Source organism: Buceros rhinoceros, unplaced genomic scaffold, assembly GCF_000710305.1.
Source record: "Buceros rhinoceros silvestris isolate BGI_N320 unplaced genomic scaffold, ASM71030v1 scaffold237, whole genome shotgun sequence".
In the NCBI taxonomy this organism is placed as follows: domain Eukaryota; kingdom Metazoa; phylum Chordata; class Aves; order Bucerotiformes; family Bucerotidae; genus Buceros; species Buceros rhinoceros.
In genome coordinates, this window is record NW_010422555.1 from 153,007 (window position 1) to 164,994 (window position 11,988).

General features: G+C 39.7%; 1 protein-coding gene across 1 annotated transcript in view; it reads right to left on the reverse strand.

Annotated features, from left to right (window-relative positions):
- The window catches only part of FLT1 (fms-related tyrosine kinase 1), a gene marked incomplete at its 5' end in the record, with an annotated part of 91,657 nt that extends 83,715 nt beyond the window's left edge, over nucleotides 1-7,942 (reverse strand). Inside the window, 2 exons of the mRNA XM_010140061.1 lie at nucleotides 5,091-5,238; nucleotides 7,923-7,942. Of these exons, the coding sequence (XP_010138363.1) occupies nucleotides 5,091-5,238; nucleotides 7,923-7,942 (168 nt within the window). The remainder of the gene's footprint in view (nucleotides 1-5,090; nucleotides 5,239-7,922) is intronic.
- Between the last annotated feature and the right edge of the window lie 4,046 nt (nucleotides 7,943-11,988).

Below are 11,988 nucleotides of genomic sequence, written 5' to 3' on the forward strand. Positions count from 1 at the left end.
ATTGCCAAGTAGGATCAAGTGTTCACTTTGTCAGCAGTATAAATTATATTTTACGTTAGGATCTTTTGAGTTTTAAGTCCCATTTTAATAAGGTATCAGAAACTCCCAAAAAGGCAAAGCATGACATAGGCATTGAAGCTCAGACAAGACCTCTTATTTTCAGCTCATGGTTTTCTTGTTTTGCCTTATTGATAGAATAAATCTAGATCACACATCTGGATCACACAGAGATCAGCCAAGAGTACAGAGCTTTGATGTGGCTCTACTTTTATAAAGCCTGCTTTTATGGTAAAAATAACATCTTTCTAAAGATGACACAGAGAAGAGTTTGAGCAAATTAGCACCCTAAGACTTTTAGGTTAACTAAGCACCTTGAAGCCCATCACATCTTGCTGTGCATCCAGTCCCTCTACATCCAATTTATCTCTTTCTTCCTATTTTCTTGAGCAGGGCACTTATGAATGGGCCAGCCCCTGCCTTCCTATAGCCAAAGCTAGCATGGGTGGTCCCCAGAGGCTGGGGAAAGCGTGTTTGCCCAGCACCTTCCTGCACGGTACAGCTTCTCTTCAAAATGCATCAACCTCAATACTACCTGCTCAGTGCACGCTGAAAGCCGCCCTTGAGAACACCTCCACTCACCTCATGCCATTTCCTCTCACAGAAATGTATGATGAATCAAATAAATAATAATTACAGAGCACAAAATGCTCTGGTACAATTCCTTATCTTTACAGCAGCTGATAAGATGCTATAATAAGCCCGCAAATCACGGGGCAAGTGTGTGTTTCTCACACACACATAAAGATCATTACATTACAGCCTGCTGGCTGCTATTCAGCCGTATCTTGAAGCCTAAGAACTCTGCTGCCACTCCTGTTCTTGAACAAACGTTCAAGCTCTGCTCTAACTAGTTCTTAGTTACACTTTCAAGGGCTTCAACTGGATATATGCTCTTGCTGATTTGGTGGAAATCAAACTGTTTCTGAGCATATTCCTCTATTTCTTTTACATATACCATTAAGAAAGAGTCAAGTCAGAGTCTCAGAGCCTCCCAACACTAACGTTTCCTGGGAATTCATTCAGTTCACATTAATTAGTTAATTGATGGGTTACTGAGTTTGTATTAGCTTTACTCCAGGAATGGCAAAGTAACGAAAACACCCAGGAAGTGACTGGTTCCTGGAAATAAAGTGCTCATAAATTTGATCCTGTTTTAGAACACTTATATTGTGAGTTGACTATATGTCCAACAAGCTCACCTGTCCCCAAGACAAATCTTTGCCGGCACAGTTTACTCATTTGACACCTGCCAAAGCAGGTAGAACTACATCTTTTTGTGTAATTTTTTGCATCTTTGAGGCTGAGAAGATGCATGCATGCAGTCACACATGAAAGCATAACTCAACACTTAGTAAGTTAGTGATGAAAACTTTAGAAAATTTATGTCAATGCCTAGTAAAAAAACACTGTGACACAGCCAGTTTCTGGCTAAGCCTTAGGGGAAAAAAACAAAATACTGCAGCCAGTCCCTTTCAACAAGTGAAAATAGCAGGATTTTGTCTCAGAAGAGAAGAATGACCTTTCACAGCTGTACCGTCTCTCTGTCATTGCTTTAGTTTGTTACACAGCTCTCCTCCACACTGTTTTCCTCTGCCAACCCCAGTGGTTCAGACGATGTGTTTCCCACCCTCAGCTGCTTTGCTCTGCCTTAAACCAGCTTCCAAGCCACCACCTAGAGACACAGCATCATCTCCATGATGATCACTGCATGGATGGTGCAAGACAGAGGACCCCAGAATCATACAATCTTTTAGTTTGAAAGGGACCTTTAGAGGTCATCTGGTCCATCCCCCAAGCAGAGAGGAGCCGATGTAGTTCAGGACCTTGTCAAAAAAACTTCTCCATTTGGTCATCACTGAGAGAAGTAAAAAATTTATGAAGAAACATGGTGCTGGAACAGTGAGATTTCCACTGAATCAGCAGAGGATAAATCCAGCTAACATAACAGTTTACAGATGGGTACCAGCAGATAATCAGAGGCATTCAAAGAATCAATTTGTTGCAAAGGCTACAGTAAACATAGAATTTATTGTCTACATACTTATCTGCATGAACCACATCGCTGTGGCTCCCAGTGAAGTCTTTTTTTTTACCTTCTTTTTTTACCTTCCTTGTACTTTGTTTCAAACTAGACTTTGGTTTCTTTCGCTATAGGCTGTGCCTCCTCCTTTGCTCAGTACCAACCACTGAACCTTTTTGGTATCCGGCGGCATTAACACAGTACTACCACAAGGTTTTGGGTATCTAGATATGGTCAAGAGTATACAGTCAAGTTGTGGTTCTCCATATCTCCAGAGACTGATTGTAGTGGAAAGAGCCAGCTGAAAATCTAGTAAAAATGCACATTAGAGTTTTGAACACCTGTCTTTTCTTTCATGTTTCCTGCTCCATCAATTTGGGAAGGATGAGGTGGCATTATTAAGAATTCAGATTTGATCCAGATGTGTGATTCTCTTGGGTTTCTTCCCCTCTTTTCATTCCTTATGCTGAAGCTTATTTACTTCTATTCTGCTGAATGTCATTGTTGACTTTATGACAGAGAATCCAAAAGGACAATAAACAGAGGGTTCAAATCATTGCACCAAAAGGTGATGTTTTCTCTGTTTATCAAGATAAGAGCAAACGAAGAGGCAAGAGAAGTGCACACCTTAGTTGCAATGTATTATTTTAGGGCTCTTGAATGAAGCTGCCAGAATTTATTGACAGGGATGATGGTTTCAGATGCTCTGGATATCTGTCTATAAAGACCAAAACTATAAACTGATTTTACAGGTCTTCATACGATGAGGAAGAGAAAGGGTCATCAGCTGTTGCAGTTATAGATTATAACAGGACATGAAGGGTGAATTTGAAATAGGAATGAAAAGCTCCATCCCCATTTCCCAATCCCTGTTTTATTAGCCTATTAATTTTTAAGACTCCTCCTAGGTTGTATATGATTGCCATGCTATAGAATACAATTTGTACTGATGTTCAGCCTGGAAGTTAGACTAACACTGTATCTGAAAAGGGTTAATTAAGGTAAAGATGCAGGTTTAGTAAAAAAATATTTGCAGTGTTGAAGATGGATAATAAACCTTTCCCACATCAGTCCACTAAAACTGAGCAGTAGCACTTCACAGCAACAAAATGCTAGAGGCAGTGCTCACGCAACTGTACTGAGTCTTTTCAAATGAGAGAGTTTACCAAAAAGTATTTCATAATTTTACTTTCTGGCAAATTAGAATGCAGAACCTAATGACTCTCACACTGTGGTTTTCTTTCCAGCTCCAGAGGATTGCATTATGGGGACACCAACTTCTTCCTTCATTGCAGAATGAAAAACACAGAATAGCTTTTGTTATCTCTTCATAGTAGTATGCTTGCAGCTGCGAAATGCATTTAACACATCTCCTAATTGCTATGTGAGCAAAAACTGCTGGAATCTTCATATATATATATATATGCAGATGATAAATAAAGTAAGATATGATGTAATGCATTGCAGCTTACATGCCTTAGGAAATTCTGGAGTTAATTAGGGAAAACATTTTTTTTTCCTGGAATGCAAAACATGTAAGCAACTGATCCTTTCTTTCAAGACTTGGCTTCACCTCCCCTTTCTCCTTTCCAGTGTATTACATCTGGTTTTGATGGTGTAAAGATGTGTCTTACACCACAATTCCAAGCTAAAAGCAAGTTGACATGAAAAAAAACAGAGTAGCGATGTCTCAATTCCCTCCAAATAAGGAAAAAAAATTACCTTGTTTAATAAGACCTGACTTGTTAATTCATAAAAGACCTGACTACTTAATTAATAAAAGGAATATTCTCAGTTATGATTTTAATATGCTGAGATTTCAGATGGCAACACTAACAGTGCCCAAATAAGTTCCCACATTCACCCTATGGAAAGCCAAGCCTCATTTACTTTTGATTCTATAGCCACAGAATCTTGACCATCATCCACCCCCTGTGGACTTCTTGCAGGAGAATCATGTGTGTACACACACACATACGGTAACATCCTAACTCGCAGTAGTTTCTTTTCTCTGCGTTTTACTTTCTGTCATGTAATTTAACAGTATCTATTAGCAAATCAGCACTGGATAGAATTTGAAAACCTCCAGGTCAAGTTAAAACACAGGATCAAATCTGTGGCTGCTGCAAAACTACAGTCAGAGAAATCAAAGACTTGTATTGATCTAGATAAGCATCTTACAGTGGTATTATTTGGCAATTGCTTATTACTCTAAAAAAAAGATAAATTTATTTTCCTTGTAACAACAGTGAACACTTATGTCATTGTGTACAGAATTCCCTTTATTTAGAAACAAAACATCACTGGCACCTCCACCTAATTTTTAAACCAAACAAAGGATCTTTAAAAGAAGCAGCACCATTCTTTGTCTTGATACCAGGTACTGTACTAGATACATGTAAGTCAGGTAGAGGTCCCTGTAACTTTCAAGGCACCCAGCAAAGAAATGGTTTCACCAAAACACAAAAAATGCCTAGTTTTCCTAAAACTAGCTCCACCGTCTTAAATTCTGCACAAGTTTCCCTGAAAGAGAAAGCATCCCTTGCCTTATAAGTAAATTCATATGTAAAAGGAAACAACAAAGTCACGGGTGGGAGTGAGGTAGGGCAAAGGCTTGCTGAGATCCTTGTACAGCCCCAGCAAGTCTCCAGGGACTGCTCTCACTGGCTGTTCCAGAGGACAGAAGAGGAAAGGTGAGGAAGGGCAGGGAAGAGCTGGGAGGAAATCTCTTCTTCTAACAAGAAATTCCTTCCCGGGCTTAAGAAACCTTTGTCAGTGAAGATTTAATAAAACGGTATGAAAAGTTTAAGTTTCTTCAGAAAATTGTGATCCAGTGTTCTGCAAGATACAAGATGAAGCCTCCAGGGCTGAAATACTTCTAAACATACTGACACCAAACAACCTCATTTAAGAAATACTGAATTGTATTTCAAAGCTTTACAATAGTTACAAACAAACAAACAAGCATCAAACACAGTAACACTTCCAGAGCATGCTTGGACTGAGGTACCTTTTTTAAAGTAACGGCAATATTTGGTGCTGTGACTCTGCACGGAATGATCATTTCTCTTCCCACAGTCATGTGTACTATTTTAGGTATATCACTATGCATCTCTACAAATGGATTGCTTGTATCTACAAGAAAGAAAAATAAAAGGTTAGTATCTGAAATCCTGCGACAGTGTGTGGAAATTGTAACAGTGCTTACAGCTATGAAAGAACAGATTAACCCTGTCCATAACGAAAGCTAGACAAAGTCCTCAAATCAATCTTCTCTTTATTTTTATATGAACAAGTTCAGCAAAATATTGTTAAATATTGGAAAATATATTAACCACTCAATATCAACCACAGTGTTTTGGTTTCTCCTTCAAAATCCAGGACAGCTGAAGTACCTTTTTCCCATTAGAGCATAATCTCTACTGCTGAGCTATGTGCTTCTTATTTTAGGGCATTTCTATTTTATTATCACAAGAAGTAATTATTTGGGAAGCGAGCTGAAATTCACTTATCAGGAAACTCCTACACAGGACAAGTTACTGCTCTCTCCAAGGAAACTGATGGGGAAAACTCATGTTGACTTCACCAGGCGCAAGAATCTACTATGATTATCCAGTCATATTTTCAACTCTTAAGAACACTCTGAGAGTTAATTATTCTCCTTCTTCCCACTATCACAATGCCTATATGTCTCTTTTTTAAGTGACAAGGTAAATGAAAATGCCAGGAAAACATTAATTCCTTTTGACTCAATAACTAAAGCTTGGCAGAGTAATTTACCGTCCCTTGAACAATCTCTTTAACAAAGGGCATTGTCATAAATAGCTTGCTCTGGGAACATGGAACATTGCTGCTGCTATTGTTTGGACCACTTAACAAAGAGGGGCTCAAGCCACAGGCCCTGGCTCGAAATCTTCTTTGCAGGTGTTCAGATCTGAAAGTGTTGTTTCACTTACGGTGCAGATGGACTACCTCAAAATTCACGTAAGGTCGGGTTCTTGACTCTCAAAAAAGTGGAACATTCAGATCTTGATTCCATGCTTATCTACAGCTCAGTATTTTTTCAGGTAAATCCTATTCTTTTCACTCAAAAATCTTACAAATTTCAATGAAAATCTTTCTTGGACAAGAAATGAGTAAAGCTGGCAAAAACTGACCCTGTAACAAACCTCACGTTGTAACAATTTATTCACCCAGATTTCTGCATGTTAACCTAAGTTCACTCAGGTAGTTCTTCAAAGATATTACTTCTGCTTCTTTCAAAACCATGTTCTGCACTTCCCAGTGTCATAAAACTGGTCTGCCCTTAGGATCTTCTTTTCTTATTCTATGCAATAATATTTGTTTGACACGTCAAACAGGAAGAGAAGCAAATTCTTCTCTAATTTATACTGGAGAGAATCCTATGGTGGAGTTTCTCAAATGTAGCCCAGGATACAGAAAAAAAATTCCTGAAGAGGTTTAATGAAACTGTTGTACAAACTCTCTGAAATGAAAGCCACAATGCTTTATTTAATAATAGGTGTTAAGTGTCCACTGAGATCGCAGAAGGAACTTATGAGTAACAGAGGATGCGTATGTAATAAAAATAAACTCTAAGGACTTGTTAGGCTGACGTTTCCTCTGCAGCAAGATTCAAGGAAAACCAAGAATGAACCTGTTTGTAACATGGCGAAAAGAACCTTTTTTGTTTCAGGGGCTGCAGCCACAGAAGAGGTCATCTGCCCCTTATCATCACCAATAGATTTACTGCTCCCCAAAGGCTCATTCATCTTTGTCACAAAATTAAGAGCTCCTGCCCAAAACCAGCAAGCTTTGCAAAGTAGCTTCCTGTATCATAATCTCCAGATCATTACAAGTGTGAGGAAGAGCTGTTCTGGGGACTACCGGTCTTGTCTGCAGACACAGTGTCACCACAAACTAATGCCAACATCGAGGCAGTGGGGGCTGTGCAGCCCAGACCTTGCAGGTTTCCAGCCCATCCAAAGGCAGGGACAGGATACAAGCACAAAATGCCACGCTTGGCTTTTTTTCTTCTTCATTGGAAATGCACATTCATGCCCGAAGAAGTTGATGAAATGCTCTGTAATAGCCAGCTAAACGTCCTGGCTGCTCTCGTAGGCTTTAAAGCTCAGTCACAGCCTTTCTTGGTACACTCCCTGCAGTGGTGCTCCAAGGCGTCTCTGTGACCCCGCTATTCGCGTGCAGAGCTCCCATTGACATCACTGGGGACTTCCGCCATGGGCTGGAGGGCAATCGATGGCCCCAAGTGCTCCAAATGTCTTCCTGCTTTTGATTAAAAGAAATACGCATCATGTTTCCTAGCACAGTTTTGTTTTCATAATGAGTGTGGAGGCTTTTCCTGATTCCCTTTGATTTTATTCTCTTTCTGTCTTAATGGCCATAAGGGGATACTCTCAGTGCCTCAAGACCAGAATCTGAAGCAGGTTTTACCAGCCTGGATCAGGCGAAGTCAAACCCACAGCAGCACTGGGGCAGGTTATGTCAACAACATGGAATCCTTCTGCCCCCAAATAAATGTCCCTCCCATCACAGCCCTAGCTATTATCAGTGGTTTCTGCTACATTTCCTTCCAATTCCTTCCTGAAAGGAGGTAAATGCCATCCTTCCCTGAACAGCTGACTGGCAGAGCATCTGGGACGACCTAACCTCCTGCCAGCAGCCTTCTGGGCCAGCTTCACTCAGAAAACTCTAGACATAAAAGGATTGACCTGTCTTGAAGACAACATCCAAGTTAGACATTTATCTCCATTGGAATTTGGAATGGAAGATCTAAGAGGGTTAACCTTGTTTTTTTAATTTTTATTTGGGTGTGCTTTTTCTCTTTTTTTTTTTTTTTGCTTCAGAGCTGCCTGCAAAATGAAAGATGAACAACTAGAATATTTGCATATGCTAAAGTTGACTTTAAAAGTCAGTTTAGTGTATTTTTAAATTATACCTGGAATTAATGACTGTGTGCTGGTTTGACTGTGTTCCTTACAACATCTCTCAGTTACAGTCAACATGAAACCACAAAGAGAGTTAATGAAATCACAAAATCCATGAAGGTCACTTTCTATATTGTTTAAGAACATAAATAGCAGCTTTTTATTAATCTGGCTGGCAGCCAGATACAAACCTGATAAGAGACTTAACACAAGCAATATTATGTCTGGTTATCAGTAACCTGTCTAGGCTATTTATAGTGCTTGGACAAACAACTAAATTAGCCAACACTGAAATGCCAAATTCAGAGAAGATGGAGAGGTTCTGTATTTCCACAAGCTTCAGCTACCGTTCTTGGGTTTGTTTTGTTTTCAATAATCTCAGCTATGTAAGTCAGAGCACTTACACATACATTAGCAAGAAGAAAAGACTCTGCTGGAAAATCTGAGCTACTTGAAAACTCTGAAAGTTTGTATTCTGAAGTCCTTCCAAAATACCTACTTACACGTAGCTCATCGTTAAGACTTTTTTTTCAGGCTAAAAGAGCTGAAACAGTTTCCTCACACTCGCGTAACAGCCTTTTCCCTCACGCACATGAAGAGGACCAAAGCCTTTATTGAAGTACAGACACACAAACTTCATTAAAGTTAATGGGCCAATTGTCAAATTCTCCTTTCCATTGAGAGATTCACCCTAACTTTATTTATCCCTGTTAAATTAGTAGGACTGTTCACAAGTAATTCGTGGAGAACCTTGCACACCAAGAGTGGCTCTCATCTTATTTATGCATCTAAAATATAGACATTTCTCACTGAGCTAAGTGACCAAACTTCATTGTTGTCACTGTGGAGAAAGGGGAAATTCCGCCATGGGACTCATCCGACCTGTTTTACAATAAGACGAATCATGCCTGAGGAGATGCACTTATTCAGCCTGCTCATATGTAGGTGTATGTTCCTTAAGGAAAAAAAATTTAAAAAGTCACATTTTGTATGCCTGGAAGCCAACACTATGTGAAGAAGGGCTTTTCCATTCTTGCCTCTTCTTAGCCTGTAAAATAGTACTCTTGAAACTTAAATGATTTCTAAACCTTAAAGGAAGACATAAATTAATAATCACAAAAGTCCAGAAAAAAGTAAAAATAAGGAGGGAATACTATGTATTTCTGTTTCAGTAGGAGCTATAAGCCTTGGTGAGGATGGAAGACCTTGAAGGGCTCAGTGCATGGCCTTTGATGCTGCCAAGGCATCCACACATTCTCCACTCAGAGCATACTGTGACGTGAAATCCACGTCCACGCGATGACAAAATCATGGCAATTATAGGTGACTGACATCAGCAAGTCCTAGAGGGGTCTGTTTTGTAACAGGAACCTCATTAGACACAAAAAAAAAATGTGTCCACATACGTGATACAGCTGTAGCATAGTTTAATTTCAACTAGCTTCCTTTTCATAACAGAAACACTATCATATTATTGTCTCTCAGAGCGTAAGCCAAAATCATACTGCTCACACCTTAAAACTGTGCCAAAAGCAAAGACAGAAAAAAGGCACAGGGGAGGGAGAGTTTCCCAGGCCTCAACAGGTTCTTCTGTCAGTACCTTATTTCTGAACAACAAAAATTAAAAATAAAATCTCCCTTTCTGTTAGCATTCAGAGTGTTTTGTCTTACTGCTTTTTTCACCTGTTGAATTAATTTGACTTTGACCGTTCTGATCTTAAGAGACCCTTTCGGGGAACTCTTTGGATGCCCTCCCTTGTCCACAACATAGTGCCTTCAGGGTTACTGGAGTCAATGTATTCAAGCTAAATCTCAAAGCCATGTCAGTTCTGGGGCTAGATCCAGCTATCTGTCAACAAGCGGACCTCCCAAGGAGATGCCATACGCTCAGCACTTGCAGGAGACATCTCTTGAGTCTGAAAATACACTCAAAACCCCAGAAATCTTGCACTTTGAAGGCTTCTTTTTGGACTGTCCAACTCGAGATGTATTTCAAGCCAAATATCCAAAACTAGTGGAGATGTCTGACATTCTAGGCATTGGTGACCACAATTACTCTCAGGACTTGTACTTTCATTACCTGACTGATTTGTCTCACCTGACCTAAATCATCTCAAAGCAAGATATCTATTATAAGTTTGTTCTCCATATTCCTTGTAAAGTCAGAGATGAGAAATACATACCAGAAGGCCTTTTTTTCCTCTCTGTTAAGTACAGAAAGAGAAGAGACAACTGACTCAGCCTAGAGATGCTATTTTAAAATGGGTTATTCTTAATGGCACTTGATTGAAGTACCACTACATGCCTCGTTTTGCAAGGAAAAGTATGCGGTCAGGAGACATGCACAGCAGAAGCATGAGGACAGACAAGGAAAGGGAGAATGCTGACTAAGAAATGGGCTAATACCCTAAAGCCAAATACAACTCCACTTAGGGAAGAATGCTGTGCTGCAGCAGAATTAACTCATTACTCTTGTATATTCATAGTTGAAAGCTGTCTTCATCACAGGAAGTAGCAACACTGCAACTTAAATCCAAGTTTGTTCAAATTCTTGCAAAAATCTAACCTTGACATATGAATGTAATTGAACTTGTATGCTTTTCCTCTGTCATACCATGGGAACAATTGATCAAAGGCAAGAGATGATGAGAGTAGAGAATGAAGAGAACCGCGCATTTCTGAAGTGAATGAGCTCCAAGAACTGGAAAAGAGTGTCTTGGAGATACCAGAACAAAGGCAGGCAGAAAGAAAAGCCTTTAGCACTGTCCCCAGGGAAATCTACATAGGTTTTGAAACAGCCTGATGATAACTTGGCATTTCTGAAATGTCTTTATGCCATATTTGTCTCTTTTCAAGCAGAAAATTCCCCATGCCTTATTCCAATGCACTCAGTGAGTGTTCATTACAAGTCTTTCCATGTTACTACTAGGCTGCAATTGCACAAGAAAACAAATATCTGAGCGGTTTTGGGTCCAAGACAGTGGAGAAATTGGCAGAGGCTTTGCTTCGTTTCAGATTTTTCCCATGGCTCATGGTGGAAGTCAGACCATCAGTTTTCTTAGAGCAAAGTCCAAGGCCCTTAAGAGAATTCATTTCCCTCGCTTGATGTCTCAATTCCTGAGCTGTGTGTGGTCAAGAGTTGCTGCAGCACACAGTGCACTCGCTCCCCTGTGCAACTCAGTAGTGACCTCTCCAGCTGAAAGAAGGGTGGTGTCAGGACTAGTTCCTGCAAGAGAAGTCACCAGTCAGTCTGTTCTTGATTACCCAAACACAGGGCTTCAGAAATACTTCAAATTATCCTGGGGCACATGGGACTTTCAGTCTCCTCATCGTCTTGCATCTTGTTTTTGTCTGTAGAAGCTCATCTGCCATAGCATACAGTCATGACTGAGCCAAAGGACTTACTGGGTTTATTGGTTTTTTTTTTAAATCCAGTTCATATTCAGTATCACTCTAATTACGGAAATGAATAACAATTTTAAAACAATAAGTGATGACTTCCTGTACAAACAATATCAACTTTCCTGATTCAGATTCAGTGTTTGTAAATAGCAACTATTTGTTCTCCTCTGCAGCATGCTCAGACATGGGAAACAGGCACCTCGGAGGTCCACATGGAGCTAATATGGGAAATGGACTGACAAAACGTCCTGCCACAGGAAACAATACAAAACTAGGAGGGACACGAGTTTTACAAATGTTTATTTCCTAAGCACCCACAAATCCATTTAAAGTAAAGCTAACTCAAGAAAGATGAGTTACCCCCACATGAGCCAGATAACTGAATTTCATGCATGTTCACAGAAACAAATGACTTCTATTAAGAGACTCCTTAAGTATTTTCTTTCCAAATGTGAACACTACACTGATCAGAAAGGGTGAAGGTTTGGTACTCGGTAACTTGCTTCTTTTCAACCTACTCAACAATTTTTCCTAAAGTTTAATATTAAATTATATTAA